The 26430-nt window shown below is 38.6% G+C and overlaps 1 protein-coding gene across 3 annotated transcripts in view; it reads left to right on the top strand.

The window, feature by feature from the left end:
• MEMO1 (mediator of cell motility 1) overlaps positions 1-26430 on the top strand; it is a 48573-nt gene that overhangs the window by 9005 nt on the left and 13138 nt on the right. For 2 of the 3 annotated variants that reach the window (XM_075126983.1, XM_048843650.2), the window contains exons 2-5: positions 17448-17529; positions 20267-20335; positions 24355-24467; positions 25131-25242. In XM_075126983.1, coding sequence (XP_074983084.1) covers positions 17448-17529; positions 20267-20335; positions 24355-24467; positions 25131-25242 — 376 coding nt within the window. Of the gene's footprint in view, positions 1-8875; positions 8913-17447; positions 17530-20266; positions 20336-24354; positions 24468-25130; positions 25243-26430 lie in introns of those variants that run through there. The other variant, XM_048843649.2, reaches the window with a different exon arrangement.

The following is a 26430-nucleotide window of genomic DNA, read 5'->3' as shown; positions in this document are numbered from 1 at the left end:
CTCAAAAGACAGACAAGTTGTTCCACAATGCACCATAAAACAGTTCCTAAAGTAACTCAGTTTAGTGAGGTGCTAAGAAACCTGAGATGTGCCCCTAGAAATCAAAGCACCTTCCCCTGGTTGCTGTAGCTCCACTGTGGATGTGTCTACATGAGTCTGATGTAAGTGTGGCCAGGGTGGATTTGATTTAAATCACTAGTCAGGAAGGTGCATCCGATGAAGTGAGCTATAGCTCACAAAAGCTTATGCTCAAATAAATTTGTTAGTCTCTAAGGTGCCACAAGTCCTCCTTTTTCTTTTAGTCAGGAAGACTTGATTTAAACATGGTTTTCTACATAGAAATGCATTCTTGTTGGTTTTTATCACCTTAATACATACTCTTCACAACTCAAAGATAGATGTAGGTTTCATTTTTAGAAGGTATACACTATACATTTTTAAACAGTGATGTATTTTGAAAACTTTTCAGATTAGTTTTACAGCTATATCAGAAAATGAATGATTGTTTGGTTATTTCATTTACCAAAGGTAATTGAAGCAGATATTTATAAAGTCATTGGGAGGTGAACTATCTCCAATTCAACAGGTTAATCATTAATATTTGGAGGGTTTTCTTGTTACTCTGTATTAGAGGGAGAACATCACCAGGCAGACATTTACATTGTTTTATTTAACTAAAACAACATTAAGTATTCTGGATATTTTTGTTCAACAGCAACCATATAATATTTTAACAAAACAAGCATATGTCCCTCGCGTCTCACATTTATCTCCAGACTTCTTCTCCTTGTCCAAATATATTCCACCCCAAACAATCTTCTTTTCATTGAACTTTTTGTAACTTTTCACTTTTAGAGAGACGTAAGGGATTGACTGTGTACACAAATTTGCAGAGGGACAATACAGTTGAGGTCTGTTATTTCTCACCTCTATATATTTATTTATTTTAAAACATTTTTGCTTTTAACAAGCATGTTACCTCTGGAGACACAAATCCACAGTTTGAGAACTGCAAAACTAAGCATCTCTGATGGTATCTTCTAGACCAGGGATCGGCAACCTTTGGCACGCGGCCCATCAGGGAAATCCGTTGTCAGTCCAGGACAGCTTTTTTACCTGCAGCGTCCGCAGGTTTTGCTGATTGCAGCTCCCACTGGCCGTGGTTTGCCATTCCAGGCCAGGTGGGCTGTGGGAAGCGGTGGGCAGCACATCCCTTGGCCCGCGCCACTTCCCGCAGCCCCCATTGGCTTGGAACGGTGAACCACAGCCAGTGGGAGCTGCGATTGGCCGAACCTATGGATGCTGCAGGTGAGCAAACCGTCCCAGCCCGCCAGTGGATTTCCCTGACAGGCTGCTTGACAAAGGTTGCTGATCCCTGTTCTAGACTGAGCACTGAGTCCCATTGGGTAGATAGAAAGATTAACCTAAACTATATATAAGCCTGTGGAACTGCATAAGATTGGGTCACTAATCCATGAACTATTGGAACTCATCTACAAAACTTTTCTTAAACATTACATGAATATATTGTCTCATACTATAGAATCAGAATTTATAATCCCTATTCCATGATGAGATATCTTTGAGCTATAATGTATCTTAATTAAAACTATCTTTAGATAGGTTTTTTCCTCAAAAAGTATTTTATCAAAAAAAAAATCCGATTTAAATAAAAAAAATCCATTTTTTAATTTTTTTTTTAAAATCATTGATTTTTATCCACCCTGAGTGTGGCTCTGCAGGGTGGATGCTTGTAGGCAGGCTTGGCTAACGGGTCATGGACCCTATCGAACTCTCCAGTGAAAACATTATCAGAGAGGTAAACTTTGTGCTTGTTCTTGCAGCTCTTATTTATAATATCAGTGAACAGTCCCACTAAAGTCACTAGGATTACCTGAGTATGGACTAATCCTGTGGTTAAGGGTTGCAGTGTTTTTGGTCCTTTGTTTTCATTCTTTGTACACTTCTGATGTTTATATTTCAATAAGACTCAATCTGTCTTCTGCAAACTTGGCCAGCTGCAGCCTTCGAGTCTCTTCAACTCAGTTGGAACACTGTGTATCAAAAAGGGAAGAGGAGCTTAAATAGGCTGCTAAAATCTTGGCAGATTCCAGCAGAGAAGCTCTTCGTTATAATTGCTTAACTTTATTTTTAAGCCCTCTTCCTCAGCTGAATGAAAAGTCTGTTCCTCAGTGAGGTCTGTGTATTTGTAAAGTTTGGAAGGTTTCTTTTTTTCAGCTGCCTGTTACTGTTTAGCTTAGAAAATGTTCTGAGGAGAGCTTTTCAGGAAGTTAGGAATATGGGTTATATTGAAATTATAGCTGCTGTATAGTTCAGAGGAGCATTGAAATGGCTTTTGTGTCCTACCCTTCTAGTTTAATAAATACTTGATTTAACATGTATATAGTGCCTATAGTCTGCTGGACTGAGAGTAATAGATAAAGTCTCTGCCCTGAAGAGTTGACAGTCTTAAGAGGCAAGTAGTGATATATCATTGGGGAGTGTAAATGAAAGGGATACTCACGGCTATACTACTAAGATTCTTATTTTTTTGATTGAGCACCTTTTATGGTGGTAATTCATTCTTTTTTAGCATTTACTTAATGTGTGAGGTTTTTTTGGGGGGTGGGGTGGAAGGTGGACTGTTAATGGAGAAGCAAGGAATGTAAGGAAAGAACTGGAAGAGTAGAGGGTAATGTAAAGCACCTTTTTCCATTGTACCTAAACACTGCTGTGGTAATGATTCGAAAGGGTAAAAAGATAAGATGAGATAGGTGAAGAGAACAGTAAAGTGAGGTATGGTAGTGATACGGTTATTGTGTCACAGTAGAATTCAAGAAAGCCTAATATTGGTGTCAATGACTGTCAGGATGTAGGGGTTGTTAAGGCTGATTCTCCGGTGCTAGCAAACAGGGCTGTCCTTACCTATACACAAACTACACAGCTGCATAGGGCACCAGGAAATTTGGGGCATCAAATTGCCCCAAATTTCCTGGTGCCCTACGCAGCTGCATGCTGCATCCAGCGGCCAGCCCGATCCCCCGGACGGCTGAGCCAGCCCCTTGTGGGCTACACAAAGCAGGGCCCAGGAAAGCTGCCTCTGCCCCGCCTCTTCCTGCCCCTGCTCCATCCCAGCCCTGCCCCCACTCTGCTCGTTCTCCCCCAAATCCCATCCCCTGAGCTGTGCATCCCGGGGGACTGCAGCAGGGGTCCGGCCCGCCCTGCACTCACTGGGCAGCAGGAAGTGGAGCAACCCGGCCCCAGCCTGCTCCACTCCGCCGGCTCCCAGCCGTGCCGCTGGTGAGTGTTGGGGGGCGGTTTCCCCTCCATTCCCCCAAGCCTGGGAGCCGTGCGAGCAGAGCTGAGCAGGCTGCTGCCGGATTGCTCCACTTCCCGCTGCCCTGTGAGTACGGGGGGGGCCCGACCCCTGCTGCCTTCCTGCCTGCACTGGCTGCTCATGCCTCCCAGAGCCCTTGGGCGCAGTCTCCTCCCCCCGGCGGAGGCCTGGGATGCCTCACCCCTCTGAGGCCTGGGGCTAGCCCCCCACAGGTGGGCTGCATAGGGCACCACAATCTCTAGGGACGGCCCTGCTAGCAAAGGCTGTGTGAGGTGTCTTCTGGAAGCAAGGACCTTTATAGACCATTTGAGAACCTCTTTCCTGTTTGTCTGTGTGTGCACATGTGCAAGAGCCTATGGAGAGCTGCACCCTGGAGCACTTTGTGTCTTGTCCAATGGGTAATGTGGAGAGGAGCTTCATGTGGACTAGTAGGGTCGTGGGTACCACTGGTGCTGCGCAACATTTTACCAAATGGTGACCACTAGCAGGAGCCTTCCACATACAAACTTTAATCTAAAGCATTATTTTAATTACAGTCTGTGTTCATATATTGCAAAACCTAAAAATAAAATTCAAGTTTTTATGAACTTTCAAGACATTGAGCAAAATGAGTGTGTTTCCTCTTACTATTAATCTTCCACCTTTTTTTGGAACTTGATTGTAGAGAGTGGATATGTCATCATTGGCTCTTACAAGTTAATGATGTCCTACTATTCTTCACCTGGAGGTTGACAGGCCACAGATTTTTTTTTTCCCCACCTGTTTTTCTGTCCCTGGAGGAGTAATCAAAAAAGAATCTCTCACTCGTATCTGTGTTTCTGTCCTTGAACATGGAATGTTAACTGACAGGTTTCTTTTTAAGTCCTTCCCAGGCAAATGGTGGAAATGAGTATCACAAAAGTGTTGGATAATCACATTATTTTCCTGAATTCTTTTTCTTACATTCACTCTAGACTTAGACAACACTGTGGTGGAACATGATGTTAATAATTAAAATGTGATATTTAAGATTACATAATCTTAAAATGGCAAACTGTTTCATGTACTATAATACAATTTTTCAGACTTTTCTTTAGGTGGATCACTGAATATATTCTGAACAGGTACTTTGAGACATCCCAAATGAAGAATTCAAACCCTTAATATATCTCACCCTAAATTTGAAGTTGATAGTCTTTCTCTTGGTATAACCAGTAATATTATTACAATAGGCCTCTATAGCCTACAGCATACTCCTTTTCAGTTTGCATTATATTTAACATTCATTTATCAGAGCCAAAATTCTCCTCTGAGCTACACGGTAGTAGTACCTCACTTGTACAGGTTCCCATTGACTTCAGCAGGAGAGCAGATTGTTGAAGTGAAGTACTTCTTTGAGGAGCTGGGTGGAGTTTTTGCTCTGTAATTTAAAGTATGTAGACTGAGTGCTGGTTAACTTTTTTTTCAGTGGTGGAAGAGAAGAATGAATGGAGACTTAAAAGATTATTTGCAATAAAGCAAGTAAGTTGCAAAGCTTGTTAGAAGGACTTCTTAATGGAATGCACAAAAAGTGGCTTCTGTTACAGAGTGGTGGTTGCTACTTGTACATCTCAATTTCTGTCCTTCAGTGGCTTTGTATAGATTTCATTCTGTTCACATTTTGATTTATCTTTATTGCTGCTTATTGTTCTTTTTACATATCTAAAATAGGACTTCAAGCCTAGGATAGGTTAATTTAATTTTAAAAAGATATAAAGAAAGATCACACACATAATTCTAATGTTTTCATGCCTATACTTGCAATCTTAGGTTTATATAAGTTTTGTCTTGGTGTCTGATCTATATGTTATGCTGGCATCCAGTAATGTAGAAGTATATATTGTAATAGCAGTATATATGCTCATCACGAATAGTCCCTCAGACTCAGTTTTCTGTCTCACAGGGCCAAATCCTAGTTTTTGTGTAGATAAAACTTGTGCTGATCAGGATTTGTCAGAAACAGTGGCTAATCAAATGATCCCAGTGTCCTTTGAATCATTGTTTTAATTTTCCTTGTATAAGGTAAGGAAGGGTGTATATACTTGTTCTATGCCACAGTTTTAAAGAAGGCAATATAATCTGGTGGACGATATATCAAATTTGACTTTGTCTGTAAATTAGTTTAAATGTTGTCCATTCCCCTCCAAGGTTCATACTGACGGGAAGAAAACTTGTTCAGTGCCAGCCATTAAATCTACTTATTACTGTATTGAGGGACAGTATCTAGTCATATGCCAATCCACAAGATTGCACTGTTTACTTAGATTGATTATTTAATTCCCTCCTATGTATTAAGAATTAAAATAATAAATGCATATCTACTAGTATTTTATTATAAACACTTCATAGTGTTGAATCTCATTTGTAATAGTTAGGAATGGGGAAGTACAAGACTTGACAAATCTGCTGGCTTGTGGTGAGTAGAAAGCTTTCCTGGATGAGTGCAGAAAATGATGACAATTGAAAGTTTCATTTAAAAAAACTAGGGCTGTTGATTAATCTCCATTAACTCACACAACTCAAAAAATGAACTGCGATTAAAAAAATTAATCACAATTAATTGCACTGTTAAACAATAGAATGCCAATTGAAATTTATTAAATATTTTTGGATATTTTTCTACATTTTCAAATATATTGATTTCTATTACAACACAGAATACAAAGGGTACAGTGTTCACTTTATATTATTATTTTTTATTTGAAATATTTGCACCGTAGAAGTTATACACAAAAGAAATAGTATTTTTCAATTCACCTCATACAAGTACTGTAGTATAATCTCTTTATCATGAAAGTGTAACTTACAAATGTAGATTTTTTTTTGTTACATAACTGCACCAAAAACAAAACAATGTAAAACTTTAGAATCTACAAGTCTACTCGGTCCTACTTCTTGTTCAGCCAGTTGCTAAGACAAACAAGCTTGTTTACATTTACGGGATATTCTGCTGACTGCTTCTTATTTACAGTGTCACCTGAAAGTGAGAACAGGTGTTCGCATGGTACTTTTGTACTCGGCATTGCAAGTTTTTTATGTGCTAGATACGCTAAACATTCATGTGCCCCTTCATGCTTTGGCCACCATTCCAGAGGACATGCTTCCATGCTGATGATGCTCGTTAAAAAAATAATGCATTAATTAAATTTGTGACTGAACGCCTTGCGGGAGAATTGTATGTCTCCTGTTCCGTTTTACCTGCATTCTGCCATGTATTTCATGTAATAGCAGTCTCAGATGATGACCCAGCACATGTTCGTTTTAGGAACACTTTCACAGCAGATGTGACAAAATGCAAAGAAGGTACCAGTGTGAGATTTCTAAGGATAGATACAGCACGTGACCCAAAGTTTAAGAATCTGAAGTGCCTTCAAAAATCTGAGAGGGACGAGGTGTAGAGACTGCTTTCAAATGTCCTAAAAGAGCAACAAACACACTGATGCAGAAACTACAGAACGCGAACCACCAAGAAAGAAAATCAACCTTCTACTGATGGCATCTGATTCAGATGATGAAAATGAACATGCATTGGTCTGCTCTGCTTTGGATCGGTATCAAGCAGAACCCGTCATCAGCATGGGTGCATATATTCTGGGGTGGTGGTTGAAGCATGAATAGACATATGAATCTTTAGAGCATTTGGTACGTAAATATCTTGCGATGCCGGTTACAACGGTGCCATGTGAACGCCTGTTCTCACTTTCAGGTGACATTGTAAACCAGACATGGGCAGCATTATCTCCTGAAAATTGTAACCAAACTTGTTTGTCTGAGCGATTGGCTGAAGTAGAACTGAGTGGACTTGTAGGTTCTAAAGTTTTACATTCTTTTATTTTTGAATGCAGTTATTTTTTGTACATAATTCTACATTTGTAAGTTCATTTCCATTATAAAGAGATTGCACTGCAGTACTTGTATTAGGTGAATTGAAATATACTATTTCTTTTGTTTTTTACAGTGCAAATATTTGTAATAAAAATAAATATAAAGTGAACACTGTACACTTTGTATTCTGTGTTGTAATTGAAATTAATATGTTTGAAAATGTAGAAAACATCCAAAATATTTAAATAAATGGTATTCTCTTATTAACAGTGCAATTAATCACGATTAATTTTTTTAATCGTACGATTAATTGCGATTAATTTTTTAAATTGCTTGACAGCCCTAAAAAACCCAAGCCAAATCTACTCACAGTATGATTGCTAAGTTTTTTCTAAATGGAAGCAGAATGTAAAGGATGTAGTGTTATCTTAGTGCTCCAGTACTTTGGCTATTGCTTAGAGCTTCACATGGCTATACAGTATAAATGTTTAATCCTTTTAAAAATCCTGCTAAACTCTTGGAAAATATTTTGCGGCAGAATCCACAGGTTAATTTAGATACTGTGTAAAATGTTTCATTAGTATTAAATTTGTTGCCTTCCAGTTTTAATCAAGGGTTCCCTTGTTGTAGTGTAACAACTTGTTGTTTTTTTAAAACTGGAACTTGAAGTTTTAAATTTTCAGTGGTTTATACTGCTTTCCCCAAATCTGAATGTTCTAGCATATTTTAAAAAGGAAAATACTTTTGGGATTCGTGCCTTGTTTTCCTCTTAAAAACAACCAAAACCAAATCTTCTTTTTATACTTTTTCTGCTTCATTATTTGCATTAGAAGTTCAAGTCTTGGTTGCACTGTTTTTCCTAGAACTATCTTTAGGTTGCTGGAGACTAGTAGGTTTATGACATCACACATACCACATACCCAATAAGCAAAACCTAACTATTTGAGAGAGAAAGAGACTTACAGTGCCCATTTAAAGCATCTGATTTTTCCTTCTGATTTAACTCAGATGTCTAAACTGTTGGGAGAATTTTTTTGTTGGATTCATCAGTCTGCTGCTTAAATTAAGGATTAAGAGAGCTCCTATTCTATCTACTCCAGTTATATGTACCTCAGAGGAGCCGTGAAAGCAGAAGCTAGCATATCAGTCTTTCCCTATTGGTGGTCTTTACTCAAGATGGCCCCATCAACTTTAAATGAGACCAGTATTAGTAAAGTCAAATCTGTTGTCCCTGCTATGTTTTACAGGTGGCATCAGTAGCCCAATAGAAAAAATATTAATTTTAACAAGCCTTCCACCACTAGTAGATGGGATTGTTACAGATATTTAGTGCAGATTTGTGTTTTTAGATTTAATTTTTTCCCAATTTCTAATGACATGCAATGTTACAATTTCTGTTGAGACCAGATTATGCAGCAGAGTCTTTTTTCGTTTTCTCACTAAAACTGACCCATCCTCATGCAGTGGAAAGAGCGTTAGTGCCCTCCATCCGTTCTTTCTCAGCAATGATTGATATAGTAATTCAGGCATCATCCATAATCAGGATTCAGGCAACTGCTGTCAAATAATACACAGCTTAATTAATAGCTCTAAAGCAGCTCTGTTGGTTGTTTGATTTCAGTTAATGTTTTCTTCCCCTTCTACAGATGCTCTGGCTAAAATTGTTCTCATCATGTGAATTTCCCTGACACTGGTAGCAGTACTAGGCTCATGAAGCATAGGCTGCTGACAGGTAGTAGTTCTTTCTTATTCTGAACTCTTTCCTATATAAAACCTTCTACCTGCTTTCACAGATGTCTTGCGCACGGTAGAAGTTATCTCCACCTTTCTTAGGTTGGGATGTAAATAACGTTTAAAAAAAGTAAACGTTTAAACTATTAATTTTTACCGGTTAAACATTTAACCGTTAGGCTCCACTGCCAGCCCTGCGTGCCCGGGGCTCTGCTGCCACCCCATGCAGACCCCAGGGCGTGGGGCTGGCAGCCGGGACCCCAGGGGTGGGGCTGGGAGAGGAGTCCTGCAGCGGAGTTTAAATGTTAACTAGAATACTTTACCGATAAGACTGATGCTTATTGGTTAATCTGTTAACCAATTAACATCCCTAATCTGAAGTACATACGGCCACTTTGTGACTCTTGGTGTTACAGTAGTTGAAGCAATGTGTCTCTGTTGATATAAACTGGTTAAAGGAAAAGGAAAAGCATGATATCAAGAGTTAAATGAGAAAAGTATTTCATAGTCTGCCCTCTAATACAACCCTATGTTCTCAAAAGTCTGTGTGTTGTATGTGGCAAAATCAATTTTTGGTCAGCTCTAATTTTAATAGTAATCAAAACTCTTTTTCTGGTCTGCTTACTTCTACCACAAGGGTCCTGATCAGTGAATTATCAGCAAAGTATAAGGTACTCACTGTCACCCTAGCTTCCTAATGCTATTTCGTACCGCCATCGAGTTAGAGTGGGGCCACGCTTTTCATTTGGGGAAAGCTGGTCACTGTAAAGCAGGCATAGTGAACGTTATGTCTGGTCTGTAATGCTGCTGCTCATTCCAAGTCCGCTTTTGGAGGAATGTCTGGTTTACCATGTCCCAGGATTTGGCTGCTCACTGCCTTTCCAGCTGTCATCAGCTGGGTGACAGTTTATTGCCATGTAATCTCATTTAAAATTCAAAGCTGTTGTAAAAAGTTGCCGCTGCTGGCAAGTCAGAGTCAACTATGAGGATACTGAATGAAGGAAGGTGAATTTTGGGATACCTTGCACTAAAGTTCCAGAATGCATCCCTCCTTGGAGGCCTCCATTTTGGAATGTATCTGAGCACATGAGCTCTGAGTAATATGCTGAGTGCTCTGGAGAGGTGCTTGAAGAGTCCCAGAATACATTAATAAAAGCCCATTAATAAGTCATATTGCTGTGGGGATGAGGGATGAGCTGAACCATTGTAAGGATAAGAAAGCCAGTCAAAATTTCATGCAGCCTTTGCCTTTACAATAGCTTTGGTTAACGTAGATGCATCATCGAAGACTGTACACTGCAAAAACTACCCTGGTAGAAGTCATGTTATGACGTGATTTTCTGTTGGCTTTATAGTAAAAACCACATTATTAAAGTGTTACAGTCCTGCTTTTTATAGTGCTGCACTGAATAGAGCTGATTAAAGCTCTTGGATGGAGGAGCAAGAGAAAAAGCCAGATCATCTCATTTTCTAATGTAAGAAAATTTGAAAACGGGGCGGGGTGGAAGCAGAGAAGCTATTATTTTGGCATGAAAATTCTTGTAGTTGGCACCAGTTTTCCAGGGGATGTTCATTGGATCTTTCCATCTAGATTGTGAAAAAACACCCCTCTGAATGACAGAAGTTTTAACAATGAAAAGTGCCAGTGTGGACAGCACTTTGGCTACCGCCTCTCTTTGGAGGTGGTTTTATTGTGTCACCGGGAAAGCGCTCTCCTGGTGATAAAGAGCTGCTACACAGCCCACCTTACAATGGCATGGCTGCAGTGGCACAGCTGCGCTATTGTAAGGTGGGCAGTGTGGACATACCTGAGATGCAAAACCTCCAGCAAATCAGACAGCTCTGTTAACATATTTTCCCCTCTCTACCTCATTCTGAATAAATTGCGGTGGCTGTCTGCTTCTAAGCAATGTCCTGTGAACTCCGGGGCAAGCTGAATCTAAATTCTGCTGCAAGATCTGCAGGACCGGTGGGGGGGACACAGACTGGAAATTAGATGACAACTTTAATAAAATTTTAAAATGCAAGTTTTAAAATACGGTCCGTATAAGAGCTCCTGTTATTTAGTGTATTAAATTCAGTTTGTTTTACACTGTTTGCACATCTTCCATTTTCACTATGCCAAAGCTTTTTTTATTAACACATAGCTGCATTGTAGGAGTTGTTTGGTGAAGCTGGATGTGTTGGCACCTGTAGGCATCAGAGGCAGTTTGGGATTGTGGGATAAGCATATTTTCTGGCTGTTTCTGCTAAAATAATTATCAGTGAATTGGGTTAGCCATATTGGAATTGTCATCTTCAGGTTTCCAAATAAACACCCCATAGAAGTTAATATGGGCTAATTCACACATCTTTTATCTGTTTTAGGTTCCCTGCTGACTCATGAAGACAACACTGCATTGATTTATCTTGATTCATGTTTTCTGTATATTTTGATCACAACTATAAATGGCTAAAAAATCATAAAATGAAAGTTGGAACTCTGGCAATAAGTCTATGCTAAGGGGTGGGTGGATTCCATAGCAAATTCTTCAGATGCAGAATATGCAAGGCCCTGCTTGTAGGTCCCGGTCACAGAGTTGCCACTGGACCAGGGACTATGGGAGCCTTCAGCTTGTCATCTTAGACTTCCATTTCAAACGTTTCATTAGGTATCCCCATGGCTCTGGTACAAAGTAATCATTACACTCTTGTTACTGAAGGGTGAACTAGGAGGCTGAAGAGAAGTAAAAGAGGAAAATAAGAGTTTTGAGGGTTGAAAGCAAGATGGCATTAGTGAAAAATACATTGAATTGAACTGCGAGCTCCTGGGGACAGAATTTTTTTCTAACTATGTAATGTGCAATAAGATGCTGATTGTGACGGGAGCCTCTGGGTGTTACTTCAATACAAATAATTTAACCAAAGTGGTAAGCATTTATAGGAAACTTAGTCTGAGGGGAATGCACACACACAGGGTTGTGGATCTATTAAGATGTTCACGTAGCAAACCTTGCATATATGTCTGAACTTATTGTAACCTTTACACTTTTCCCTATTCCCACCCTTTTTTGTTGCTTGCATTTGTCATGTCTATAAACATTGTAAGCTCTTCAAGGCAGGTATCGCCTCTTTTATATAAGGCTAACGATTTTTGCAATCTTTCTTGGTACTTGAGTAATTTTGTCTTTGTTTTAAACTTCAGATTTGGCTTGTATCTGCCGTAATCCATAGTGAAGACAATCATTTTAGCTTTGAGTGTGATAATTTGGTTAAGAAATAAAGAAGTTAAAAACCTTTTGAAGTGATTATGCAAATGTTCTGTTTACTTCATTTTCTTTAGGACATAATTTTAACTTTTAGCAACTTTTAATAAATTTAGCTTTTAACTTTAACGTTTTACAAAGCTATTCAAATGCATTACTGGCATTCATTTGTCTGGAATCAAGAACAGTGAAATAAAAGCTGTTGTTAGTCATTGGTCAGAATTTTACTTGAATGTCTCTGTGATCTTAAATTATCTGTTGTGTCTAGGGTTTACAGTGCAGGTGAATGTGTTGATTCATGGTTGAATCTGTTGAGACAGTCAACACCTCAATTGGATCCATGACCTTTCTTAAAATGATACTGCTTTGTACATTCTAAGAAACTGATTTGTAATATAATGTGTATTATCCTTGCTTTAATGACATGATTCTTTGAGTGCAACTTCTGCTAGAGTACACATTTCAAATGTGTGTTTCAGTATAATTTTTTCTTACATAAATAAGGTCATTCAGTGTTCACAATTCTTTGATGTGCCGTTAAGATTGAGAATTTATTTGCCAAAAAAATCAAAAGTTGGGGTTTCCACAGCATCATTAATTTGGCTCTGTTTCATTCCCTGAGTACCAAGGGTTACATTTAACATCGTAATTCTAATGCAAAATATTTGTGTAATACAGTAAAACCTCAGAGTTATGAACACCTTGGGAATGTAAGTTGTTCGTAACTCTGAAATGTTGTAACTCTGAACAAAATGTTATGATTTTTGTTTCAAAAGTTTCCAATTGAACATTCACTTAGTACAGCTTTGAAAATTTACTATGCAGAAGAAAAATGCTGCTTGTAACCATCTTAATTTAAATGAAACAAACACAGTAACAGTTTCCTTATCTTTTTAAACTTTCCCCATTTTTTTAGTAATTTATGTTTAACACAGTACTGTACTGTATTTGTTTTTGTTTTGCTTTGTTTTTTTGGCGTGTGTCTCTGCTGTTGCCTGATTGCATACTTGCAGTACCAAATGAGGAGTGTGGTTGACTGGTCAGTTTGTAACTCTTAGGTTCTACTGTGTACTATGTTACTATCTGTGGGAGGACCATAATTTTTGAATTTCCTGACTCTTTTGCACTGACATTCCTAATTTGGTTGTTGCACCTTCTTTGGACAGCACTGTTCCATTCGGACACCAGTGTTTCTCCACTGTCAAGCAGTAGCAGATGACTGGTGTCTTGAAAGTTGGCTTTCCAATGCAGGAGAAATCAGTGATGCAGAGTCTGAGTATATTCTAAGTATAACACATGCACCAGTCCTGTAATAGTGATAGGCAACAGCATGTAGTGCAATCCCTTTTTTCAGGAATCTCTACCCAGCACCAGTGCCCAGTTCGTCCCCAGAGAGCAGCTCTGTCTCAAGAAATGAATAATTGGATACCAAGGCAGAGAAAAACTCTACTGCTATTCACACAGCTCCCTTTCCAAGGGCCTCTGCACAGAACCTTGCGTAATCAAGACTAACACTGCATGTCTTTTCAAGTCTGAACATTTTCTTACATATTAAGAAAAATAATTTGGATACTGTAATAGCACACCTGGTGATGCTTATTATAATGTAACACCTAGTGCAAATTCTTTTTGTATACGGTTACTCATCATGCAAAAACAGAGGAATTGGTGTTTTGCAGTGAGCAACAATGACTCAAACTGCACAAAATCTTAAAATTGTGGTTAATTGCAAGGAAAATTTGAAAATTGATACAAATAGCTCATGCTTTTTTAAGTAACATGCAAAAGATTTTCCAGCTATTACCACAAGTAAAGTGAGGTTCCAGTGGAAATGAAAGAGTATATGTGGTGTTTATGGCATGAACTCTTGATCTGTTTCCAAAGCAGTCCTCCCTCCACTAGAAAATAAAATCGGATCATATATTGGATCAGTTTGGAAATAATCAATGAAGAATCCATTAAGAGGAGTTAATTTTTTTCAGTGTTCACATTCCAGGCTATTATGAAGGCACCTAAGAGCTTGATTGATGCAATTTTGATTGCAGTTCTTCTCAGTCAGGAGCTACTGTTTTCTGTTGAGAGAAGGTTTCATGCATGACCTTACAATTACCAAAACTACCACATACCACAACTTTAACTTTGGCTAGCTATGGCAGCTTTCCATCCCTCACTTTAACTGTCCTTCTGCACACAAATCTTTACTGGTTCAGCCAACTATCCACAACTATTAGTATTAGAGGAGAAAATAATCTGGTAAACCTACATGTGCAGGAGGGACAGAGGTTAAGGTTGCAGTATGAGATCTGCAGTATGCCATTGCTGTAATGTTAAGGTGCAATCTTTTGAGTGAGGGAGTAGAGAATATGTGAAAAGCCCAGCTCTGTTCCCAACAGCTACTGGGAAGAAGGAAGTTGCTGAGCTTTCTACCAGGGTTCTGTCCCTGGACCCTGCTTGGGGGCTCCATCTCTCCAGAGCCTCGGGAAGGAATAATAGCTGTCAGTTAAAGAAACTTCTTTATTTCTAACTGATGGAAGCAGGAAGCAACACACTATTTTGTGTTGCCTTTTATCCCAGATCTTCCCCAACCTTCTATAGGTCTTGTCTTGACTTGTGATAAACTCATTATACTTTTTGTCTGTGTAAATCTGAAACAGAACTCAAAACTGGGATCAGAAGAGCTTTTAAGTGACCGCTTTAGTTTCTGATACAGACATTAGCAGCATAGTGGTTTGGTTTGGTCTCTTCACTTACTTTTTCGTAATGCATTTTAATCTGTTAATTTTCTTTTGCTTGTTACCTGGTTAAGAAATTTTCAGAATGGAAGGAATTTTTAAAGTAAATAATTCAGTTTCCAGGTATAATCTGAGGAAAAAACCCTGCTTGCATTTGGTCAGTTTCATGCCCTTCTGTTAACTGTTTTTAAAACATGATATTTTTCAAGTTAATTCACAATGTAGATAAGAGACTCTGTATATTTTTCCCCTTGGATATGCCTGGGCTCAAAGAATAAGGAGATTGTAAAAAAAAAATGTAGAGGGCACAAACCTATATTTTTCCTTTGAGAGGCACCTTTAAAAGCTGCATCTATACTGTATGTTGAACCATATTTGAACTTGGTTTAAATACAGCTCCAGATAACCTGGTTCCAAAAATTGGCCCCCAACCCTGAAGATTTACTGAGTGCTTCCCCTGTGAGGCTTTTGACTTTGAGTGTTGATGGTACTCAACAGATTCCAGTGTTTGGCCAACTGATATAAACAGGGAAAAAATGAAACCATTTTCAAAAAAGCATATTGTAGCCTAAGTCCTAGCTTGTTCTCAAGACTACGTTACTGCTTAGTCTTGAATGGTTTTCAAAATCACTGTTAGCTAAATTATGTTCTGTCCACATTGGGAGCAAAACCATGCTGTGTGAAATAGTTTTTAAAATTAGTTTTTACTAGCACTAAATCTTTAATGGTGGTTTTGCTTGGAAGAGTGTGGCAGGGATTGTTTGGAGTGCTAGTGACAAGTGGAATGAAGGAGGGAGAAAGAGTGACAAGAAAAGATAGTTTTCAAAGAGTGGGTGAAAGGAGAAAAATATAAAAGTGCATGTGTAACCTTTCTGGATAGTCAAGAGTGTCTGCTTTAACACTGCTGCTTCACCATTATTGGTTGATTAATTACTTGTAATCCTCCTGGTAGAAGTGAGGCTTTTGGTTGTGTCTAGTAATAGCTGTTTCCAATATTTTATTAAGATACGTAACTTAAGTCGACATACCTTAGATTGACTTACAGTGGTGTCTACACCACGCTATGTTGACGGGAGACGCTCCCCCATCAACATACCTTCCACCTCTCTGGGAGGCAGAGTACTGAAGTCAACAGGAGAGCGCTCTCCCATTGACCTATCGCGTCTTCACCAGACCAGCTAAATCGATGCCCACTGCATCAATTACAGCAGCACCAATTTAGCCTGTAGGGAAGACAAGCCCTGGCTGTCATGCTGGCTGCATGCCACTATTTAAGTTGTTTAGAGGTCTAAACAAATCCTCGAAGAAATTGTCAGCTTGAAATCTAGTCAGTTTGAAAAATGACTGTAAAATAGTTTCAGGTGCTACATCTGTCCCTGAGTTTCCCTGCCAATATTTGTGACAGAAACAGGGGATACTGATTTTCTGTACAATACATTGCAAGTGAAAGTGACTTAGACAAAGTTCTGTCAAATGCATGTAGTAAACTAACTGAAAAAAATATACGTTTCTTTACTCTTTTTGTTATAATAGTATATTATGTGTTATTTGTAACAATAGTAAGTAAACATTTTTCAAATGGAAGTAAAATTTTTAAAAAGTTAATTGTGTTTCTCTAATAAAGAACATTGTGTTATAATATGGTAAATATCAGTTTCCCAAGAGTAATTTTACACCAAGAGGGAGTACTCTGATGTAAATATATTAAAACATATTTTCTTAATGTTGCCAATAATATCTCTGATTGAAATAATTTCTTATAACCCACAAGGGCTAGTAAAGTTGCAAATGCTCAGCACCTGTAAGGGTGCTCAGTAACGTGTGGCATTGGACCCTAAAATGAAAACTATTAAATGAAATGGTATGAGTACTGATTCTATAGGGCTGTTTACTGAACTCTGAACTAACTTCAGATACTGTACTTCTTCTTAATATATGTCTGGAATTTTCTCACTTTAGACAGCCTGGTATCTGCTTCACAGGTTTCTAGCTCACAGTTTGCTATAGTCAATTAGGGATCGTTAACAAGCAGACTTATCATAGCTATTGGCCACCTTCTTGGAATTATATTTAATCGGTAATACTTGGTAGCTGAGGCCTTTGGTCACATACATTTTTGTTCATATTGTTTTCTCTAGCACTCATAGTTCTAATTATTCATTTTGAAATCTAAACAGTAGATAATTAACAAAGAAAACTAATTGAATGTATACATCACCCTCTTGTGAGATTGTCAGTGATAGTTGTGGCTCTGGGCACATTATGTGTGTGTCTTCTGTTCACCGAACAAGAACAAGCTTGTTGCGCAAATGATGAAGTAATTATAGTTTTGGAGGCTAAAAACGTTCCTGACATGACCTTAAGCAATATGAGCCATGCTGCTTTTATAACTTTTGTTTGCTTGTTTATTTTTTATACTCTTGAAACACAAACCTTTGATTTTATTTATAATGGTTTTAAATCTCATGGCAATATTTTAAGATTACTTACTGTACTTGGTTATATTTTAAACTGTGATAAATTATTTCATTATTTCAATATTTTCTTGTCTTTTTGTAGGACCCCAGCTGAATGCACAGCTAGAAGGTTGGCTTTCTCAAGTACAATCTACAAAAAGACCTGCTAGAGCCATTATTGCACCGTAAGTTTCATATCTGTATTTTAACATTTGAGATATTAAGTCCTTTCTTCAGATCTTTCTTAAAGTGTTGTTTTCTGCCTAAGTAGTATGCTGACTGGGCTCCAATTATATTGGGATTCTCAAACTGGGTATCGTGACCCCTCAGTGGGTTGCAAGATGGTTACATGGGAGTTGTGAGCTGTCAGCTCCATGGGGCTGACAGCCCTTTGCCCCCATTAAATTAAATTCCCCCCCCGTTTTTATTTTATAAAGTGATCTCACTCAGAGGCTTGCTGTGTGAAATGGATCACCAATACAAAAATTTTGAAAACCACTGAAAATACTCTGAATATCATGAAAACTGAGGCATAAAACCTGTGCACAGTATATGTGATTGATTATTAGTTTCTGTGGACAGATGAGATAATAAAAGCATTCCTTTTCCCAGAAAAAGGTTTGATCCTACAAGCCAGTTCAGAGGTGATGTAGTAGAGTGATAGTATAAAGATTGCAAACTCATCAGAAGAAGGGACTGTGATTCTTTCTTTGTCTGTATAGAACCAAGCACATAATTGGTACTATATTAATAATAATAATGGCTACCTAGATTCTGTAAACATCTTATGCTAATATGCATTTTGACTTGTGGATCAGTTCAGGTTTATCCTTTTTTGCTTCTATTTTTTTTCACTTTATAAGAATTTCAGTTTTAAATGTTTTTTAAATAATATTTGATTTGGGTTCTAGAAATATCTTTGTATGACTCTGCTTGGTGTGTCTGCATCTGAAAAATGCCTTCAGAATGATGAAGTAGAATTTGTACCAGACTTTCAAAAAAGTTACTCTTTGGGCTGTGAACAGGCTAGATACAGTTAAGCCCAAATGATAATTCTCTTCAAACATTTGAAATAGCAGGAAAAAGTGGCTTATTAATATTCCTCCTCATCCAAAAGAGCAGTGACACTGACTAATTCTAGACTTCTAGGTAATGCATGTTGTTGTCTTTTCAGTGATCAAAGAGGACCATGAACTAAATACCCCTGTACTTTTATTTAAATGTAATGCTTGGTGTATATTTATAACAATATCACAGAAGTTACAGTAAGAAACTGGACCCAAATCCTGCTAACATTATGGAAGACAGTGTGGTCAAGTGGACAAGTACTGGACTGAGAGTCAGGAAACCTGAGTTCTATTTCCAGCTCTGCTACTCGTTCTTTTTGTGACCTTGAGCAAATCATTCATTCATCAGTGTCTCTGCTTTCTTCCCTGTAAAATGAGACAGTGATGCCTACCTTCCTTGATAAAAATGGTTTGAGATCATTGAATGGAATAAGTAGTGTAGAGAGAAATTACAGACGAGGTAGTCAGATTTTAAGGTCAGAAGGGATCATTGTGATCTACTCTGATCTATGTAACAGGCCATCAGATTTCACCCAGTTGTCCTGCATTGAGCCCAACAATTTGAACTGCAGCGTATCTTTTACAAAGATAACCCCTCTTGATTTAAAGGATTTCCAACTCACTGTGTAAGCTTGTTTCAATGTGTAATTGCTTTCATTGGTAATTTCTTATTTCCAGTTGGAAGGTTTCTGTCTTCAACTTCTAGCCATTGGATTTTGTTATGCCTTTGCTGAATTAAAGACCCCTGTACTGTGTCAGATATCTTCTCTCTGCATAGATGCTTATTGACCACTTCTGTTGTAAGATTGATCTCCTCAAGTTTCTTGTTGAAAGGTGTGTTTTACAGACCACAAATCATTCCTGTAGTTCTTTTCTGAACCCTATCCAATTTTTCAACATTCTTTTCAAAGTGTGGACACTAGATCTAGACATAGGATTAAAAACAAATAGTCTAAATGACTGGAAACCTTTTGGTATATGATGGGTCCGGAAAACCAGGAAAGGGAAGGAGCATCTCTTCAGCCAGTGATGGCCACAGAGTGTGATAGGAAATGACAGGGTTCAACCCCACTCCTCTCATTTAATTTCCTAATAGTTGTAATCTTTACTGTGCTAGATTCCATGCATTTACCCCACATCCATTTGTTCTCTGGCAGATGTATTCCTTTCATTGCCAAGGTAGATCCCCTCTCTTCCTTTCCTACCTGCTTTCCATCACATATAGTAGCCCTTTAGTGCTAGAATATAGGTATTGCTTTCACCTTCTTCTTATTCATTACTCAGTGTTGCCACAAAGTTCTAATGATGTACAGCTGTATGGTGTGCAGCATATTGACAAACATGGAGAGCTAGGTGACCATGGATTTGTTATAGTATCTTAGATAAGTAATACATGTTAGTTAGTGCCAAGGGCTGCCTTTAGCAATGAGAGGTACAATGCCTATAAATAGTAGTAAATACAATATGTACAGTATATCTGGGATGTCAGGTGCCAGTTAACCTTCAGTTTTGTGTTTTTATTTAGGTTTTTTGTCTTACAAAGATTTCCATTTCTTTTGCCATTTTCAAATAAGCTGTCAGTTTTGTTACTACTTTAAGTAGCCTTTCATAAGGAAAACAGTGGAACTTCTTCAAAAATAAATTATTAGAACATATTGTAACCAGCACATCCCACAGATACCTAATATTGCCTTTTAAAAGTGTCAGCCCTGGTTAATACTTGACAACTCTTATTTCACAAGTTGCTGTTTTGATCATTCTCTTAACAAGTTTTCTTTTTAGATTGCTAATATTAATATTCTGCTTGTTTTCAGTCTTAAACCTAAAAGTTAATTTTAAAAAATGTGTTTTGTAGCCATGCTGGATATACTTACTGTGGGTCATGTGCAGCCCATGCTTACAAACAAGTGGATCCAACTGTTACGTAAGTAGCACTAAAATATCTCCATTTTTTATATATATATATAGATAGATAGATAGATATAAATATATATATATAGTGTGTATATAAAATGTGTATGTATATTTATATGCAAATTTTTTTACAGTGGAAAACGTTCTTTAACAGCATAGATTAAGCTGACTGGAGCTCTTCTGATTAAGTTCTGAAATGTTGACTTTTCCGTTGTGATTGATAGTACATTTTATAAAAAATTGTCATATTTCCTGGCTAAACTCTGCCATCTGGAAAGGTGTCAAAAACATATTTTCATTACTTTATGTCTTAGACCTTAGCATACTCCCTAACCTTTATTTTTCCCTCCTATAACCATAATGCATAGTTTAAAAATAAAAATATCAAATATTTAGTGTAATCCTGTTGGAGATGAAAATTTGTATTAGATTTTTTTCTGAACATTTGGGGAGAGGAAACTTATTTAAACTTGAAACTTTCTGGGTCTTGCCTCTTAAATTGAATGTACTCTTTCTGTCTGTATTTTGTAGTAATAACATTAGTTTGATATTTATTGTTTGTTGTTTATGATACCTCTCAGTTTCAAAGAGAGTCTGAGCTGTTTCTTTGGTTACAGTTACTTTTTTAAAGAGCATGAAAGTAAGATCTAAATCCTGCAATAAACTCTGTTGATTCAGGGGTCTACCCCTATAGAGCTCATTTTGGGATTAGGGTCTATGTGTAGCAAGATTCTGTTAGCTCCAAATGGGCCCGATTCAATGGCATGCTTTGATTAGTACCTTACTTTTACATATTTCACATGCAGTCCTACTGATTTCAGTGGAAGTGTTTGTGAAGTAAGGTGCTATTCTATGTGAGTAAAGATGGCAGAACTTGGCACAATATTTTTAAAGTACTGTGACTGTCTCTCCCAGTTTTATTACAGTGTAACTCCATTGAAACTGGACTTGACATAAAACTGGAGTAATTCAGTGGTAGCTCTTTATGTGAACTTGATCCAGCTCCCTTTCATAGTCAGTTGATGCACTCTCACTGGCCTCACTAGCAGTTAGACCTGTATGGTCATAGATTTTTAGGATCATTACAGTCTTCTAGTCCAGCAGTGCTCAAACTGTGGGTCGGGACCCCATTTTAATGGGGTCACCAGGGCTGGCGTTAGACTTACTGGGGCTGAGCCCCACTGCCTGGGGCTGAAGTCAAAGCCTGAGGGCTTCAGCCCTGGGCGGTGGGGCTCAGGTTACAGGCTCCTCCCCTCCCCCTCCCCCCCGGCCTTGGGATGAAGCCCTTGGGCTTTGACTTTGACCCACTGGCCCGGGGCAGTGGGGCTTTGGCCTTCCCCACTCCTGAGGTCATGTAGTAATTTTTGTTGTCAGAATGGGGTCGCGGTGCAAAGAAGTTTGAGAATCCCTGTTCTAGTCTGATCTCCTGCATACCACAGGACATAGAATTTCACCAAGTAAATCCTGAATCAAGTCCATAACTTCTGGTTGAGATAGAAAATATCCTTTAGGAAGACATCCAGTCTTAAGTTCTCTGGTGTTCTATAAGTATAATTACACAAAAAAACTACATTAAAAGAACATTAAAAGGTGCAAAGTCAAGAACTCAGAAGGTAGAAGATGCCAGAATTAAGGTTGCCTGTACAACACAATTAGTGATCACCTCTGAAAGTTTGGTTAAGTGACATTGAACCTCTGTGGCAGAGGCAGGAATAGAATCCAGTTCTCCAGGACAGCATTTGGCTGCCTTAACAATGAGGCAGTCCTTTCCCTTCCTGCAATCAGTGGCCTCATTCACGACACACCTTCCAAAGCTGGCAGCTCTTTCACAGAGCCACAAGCACGGGCGTGTAACTGGTATGGTTCACAAACTCCCCTGCCCCTTTTGTGGCAAGAGGGAGACCCTGGTACACATTAGTGTCAGGTTGCAGCCCCTCTTCTAGCTCCTCCAGAATCTCTTATTGAGATGTACTTCTCCCCGCACCTCCCGATTTTGGCACACCCCATCTGTGACCCCACTATGTCATGAGACCTACTTGTGAACCTCCTCCTGGCGCTGGCCGATGACCATCCATCATGTGAGGAAGAGGAAGCTGGCTGGGTGAGGGGGTGCTCTGCAACTGTGGGGCCTACTTTTGTTTTCTTGTCCAATCACACCTCCAGGCAGAGTTCCTCTGGGTGACATCCACTCACTCCGGAGATGTTTTTGAAGAGTGATGGGTGCTGTCGGGCATTTTCTGCTCAGTGTCCCCTTCTGGTTCCCTGATTTTTACCCTATGACCTTCACTTACCTCTCTGTTTTTTCATTTGTTGTCCCCCGTATTCAGTTGTGGCCCAGGTCCACTGGTCCCTCCCCCCTGGCTAAGGACCTAGGTCTGGCATTTTCCCCAGACCTACAATAGGTACACACCTTCCAACTCCTGCAACAAATGATGCAGGAGTCCTACAGACAACAGCTTCCTTCACTATAGAATCGTGACTCGTGCCCAAAACAGGTCCAGCTTGTGCATAGAATGAGGTCCTGTGGAAGAAATGGTATATGATCACTGAAGTCAGTGGGAGCTATTAATTGTTTCAAATGTACTTGTTCTGAAAATGCACAGGCACAAAACTGGGCTGCAGTTGCCTGCCGAACCACAGGGCCAGTTACTCTAGTTTAAAAAATTAAAATCTGCATGTATTTTGCTAGTTGCAGCATATTTCAGAACTTCCTGCCATGTATTAACAATCAATTCTCATTTAAAGTATCTTCAGTGTTTGATTCAAACATGCATTTTGAAGCTAAATAATGATACTTTAAGATAATTAGTGTTAGAAATAATAAACCAGTTTCTTTTTTGTTTCCTCAGTGGTTTATCAGAAAAAAAGCAAACCATGTCCAAAAGTAGTAAAGTTATTCTGATTCTTTCTGATATATTTTGAGCAAAATGAGAACAATTTTTTTAAAGGAAAACAATTGATAACACTACACAGGTATGTTTTCTGCATTGACATTTCTAGAACAAGTTCTACTTCCCAGATTTAATGGCATTGCATTACTGGATTTTTTTCTACGTCACTTATTGTTTACCACATAGCTTGTTTAAAACGTTCAGGAGCACCTCATTCTGCCTCAGTTGAGGAACTGTATTTTCTGGATAGATTTCAAAGTGGATTGATGCAGCACTTCAGCATTTTTTCCTTTGCTTTGCTCCACCACTGCTTGCACAAAAAACAAAGCAAAACAAAATTGGTGGTATCTAACTGCTGAAGCACTATCATAGATTTCCCATGCAAAGGCAAGACTGCTTCTGAAAATTTCTCTGGCAGGAAAGACTGACCTTTAATCAGGACCAGAGACCTGGTGAAATGACTACGTCTTGCCCACAACAAGACAAAGCCTGCAGTGCCAGTAGTATGCTAATGACATGCAGGTCTATGTAGCTTTTTCATGTAACTGACTCACAGATAACAGAGTGCTTGAAGGAGACTAGAGCATTGGAGAAAAAAAAGCAACTGGCTTAAATTGTGTGTAATAATGTGAATCAGAAAAGGCTTTGAGTAATTGATAACATACCACCCAACCCTCAGCTACTTAAGATGGTGTGCAGCATGGGAGTTGTGTTGGACTCATTACTAATCCTGGAGAATCAAATATCATCTATCAGTAAAGGCCTGCACTATGCTAGAGATATTTTCTAACCAGCTCAGTTAAACTAGTTTTCATCATCTAAAGGAGGCTTTAAAACTGGCTTGTGCTGTAGGGCAGACCCTGTTTTAGGTCATTTAAGGTGGCCTTAACCAATTTTTACTGAACCGGCTTCAAGATCACCTCTCAGACACTCAGCACTTTGCAGCATCAGAGTGTAAGGGACCAAGAATTGAATCATGCTCTTGCCCCTGGCAAAGTAGAGCACTACCATTAGCCACCAGTCTAACCCCCCAAAATTAGTTCAGTTTATCATTTTCTTTTTCAACTTTTTTTTTCTAACACAGGGTTTTGTAGGAGTACAGTTGTTCTGATTTTGGTTTTTGTATTAATTATCCTAGCCGGAAAATTTTCATTCTTGGGCCTTCCCATCATGTGCCCCTTTCCCGATGTGCACTTTCCAGTGTGGAGCTATATAGAACACCTCTGTATGATCTTCGAATTGATCAAAAGAGTATGTATATAGTAAGCTTGCATTTTTCAGATTTCTGTATTTTTTAAATTATTCGTATTACTGCAACACCTACGAGCCCTAGGTTTTGGGTGGTTGGGGTGGGGCGGGTATTTAGAAGAATAAGTCCATAAATTACCAGTGCAAGATAATACATGTAACTTCATAACCAGGTAGAGAACTGTTTTTTGTCACATTCAGCAGTCTGTGTTTTGTGCAGTGGCCGATGGCTAAGGTGCTATATTAATAAACATACACATCCAGCAGCAGTTCACTTGATCACCTTTTCCTCTCAAATATAGAATCATATGGTTAGTGGAAATCTAAAAACACAAAGATTATGTGGATGAGTACACGTTTTAATATTTTTTTGTACAGTTTAAATCTTTTGTACCATAATGACTGTAGAAAGCATCTCGAAGATGCTAAAGATGTCACTGCTTTACACAATGCATTCTTAACTGTAAGATACAAACTTAATTTAAAATGTTGTAACTTGGGTTAAATGCAAGTTACACTTCAATTAGAAAGCTACAATGGAGAATGTTCTGTGATCATAGCCCCCAGAGGCAGGGAGTATTATTTTATTGTGTCACTTCTAACAAGATACGCTAATGTAATGTAATTTTTGGTAAAGCATTTTAATATATTTTTAAATCTTTTCAGTTTATGGAGAATTGTGGAAGACTGGAATGTTTGAGCGTATGTCTCTGCAGACAGATGAAGATGAACACAGTATTGAAATGCATTTGCCTTATACTGCTAAAGCCATGGAAAGGTAATATGGCTAAAAGCTTATTTTGCAACACCTGTAATTATACATTTGAACTGCATGTGTGTTCCAGTAGGAAGAAGTGATCCTCTTTTGGTGAGAGAATGATAATTTTTTAACATAAAAATTTAAGAATATAAATTAGAGACTTGATATTTCTTGGTAGGAAGGAAACTGGGAGCAGGGCAAGCAGCTGAGCAATCAAATCTGACCATCCTGTAGAAAGTAGTTAGTATTGTATATTGACTTGTGAATAGGGTTAATTTTGGGGAAAACTTCCTGACAGTGACATCTACAAGTCTGTAAATTGTTTTTCTACTTATTGTAAGGCCAGAAGTGAATTTTTATTTGCAAAGCTAGGTAAAATTAAATCTCCCATGTAGAGATATATATGTAAAAGACTTGACAAAATACTAATACTGTAAATGTACAATAGGGAACAGTCCTGCCCTGAAATATGTAAGAGATGACTTAAGTCTTCCATATCTCTAAATGTTATCATTCTGTGACTGTTTCACTAAACCATTTGCCCAATTTAAAAAAAAAGTTTGAATAGTGTTATATGTTTTCTGTTGAGCTTCCAAAATTTGTATATACTTTTGGCAACTTAAAAATCAGTGTCCAGTTGATAGCTACTTTTGTTACAGGTGATTCCTATGATTACTATAACTAAAGGAGAGTAAGGAAAACCCCACAGGGTCCAGGGGCAGTCCCATGGGGTCTGGGGCTGGCATCAGGGCAGCCAGCTGGCCACGCAGGGTCCAGGGCCCCTGCTGCCGGCCCCTACCCAGGACTCCACTCCTGGTCCCATTCTGTGGAGGGGTCTCTGGGCAGGGGGTGCTGAGCATAGGGGTCGGTGCGGAGGGGCGCTGTGGTTCTCAACCTGCGGCCCAGGTAACAAATAGATTGAGAACCACTGGTGTAGAAGGTCAGCACATAACTACGCATCACTTATGTCCTATCTTGCGGCTTAAGTACAATTTCAGTGGTGTGTATCCATTGTGCTGCTCCTCTACATAGGGGACTTTCCGTCTTTGATTTTGTCCATAGTCACTTTTTTTGCTGTTTCCGCTATAGAGTTGGTTTCTTCTGTTGGTTTTGTGGCTTTCTTACACTGCAACTAAGGGGAGAAAAAAGATTTTTGAAAATAAGAAAATGTTGCAAAATAGCAAACCATTGACAGGGGTCTTGGGG

Source organism: Caretta caretta, chromosome 3 (genome assembly GCF_965140235.1).
Source record: "Caretta caretta isolate rCarCar2 chromosome 3, rCarCar1.hap1, whole genome shotgun sequence".
Classification (NCBI taxonomy): Eukaryota; Metazoa; Chordata; order Testudines; family Cheloniidae; genus Caretta; species Caretta caretta.
This window is presented reverse-complemented; position numbering and strand designations above follow the sequence as displayed.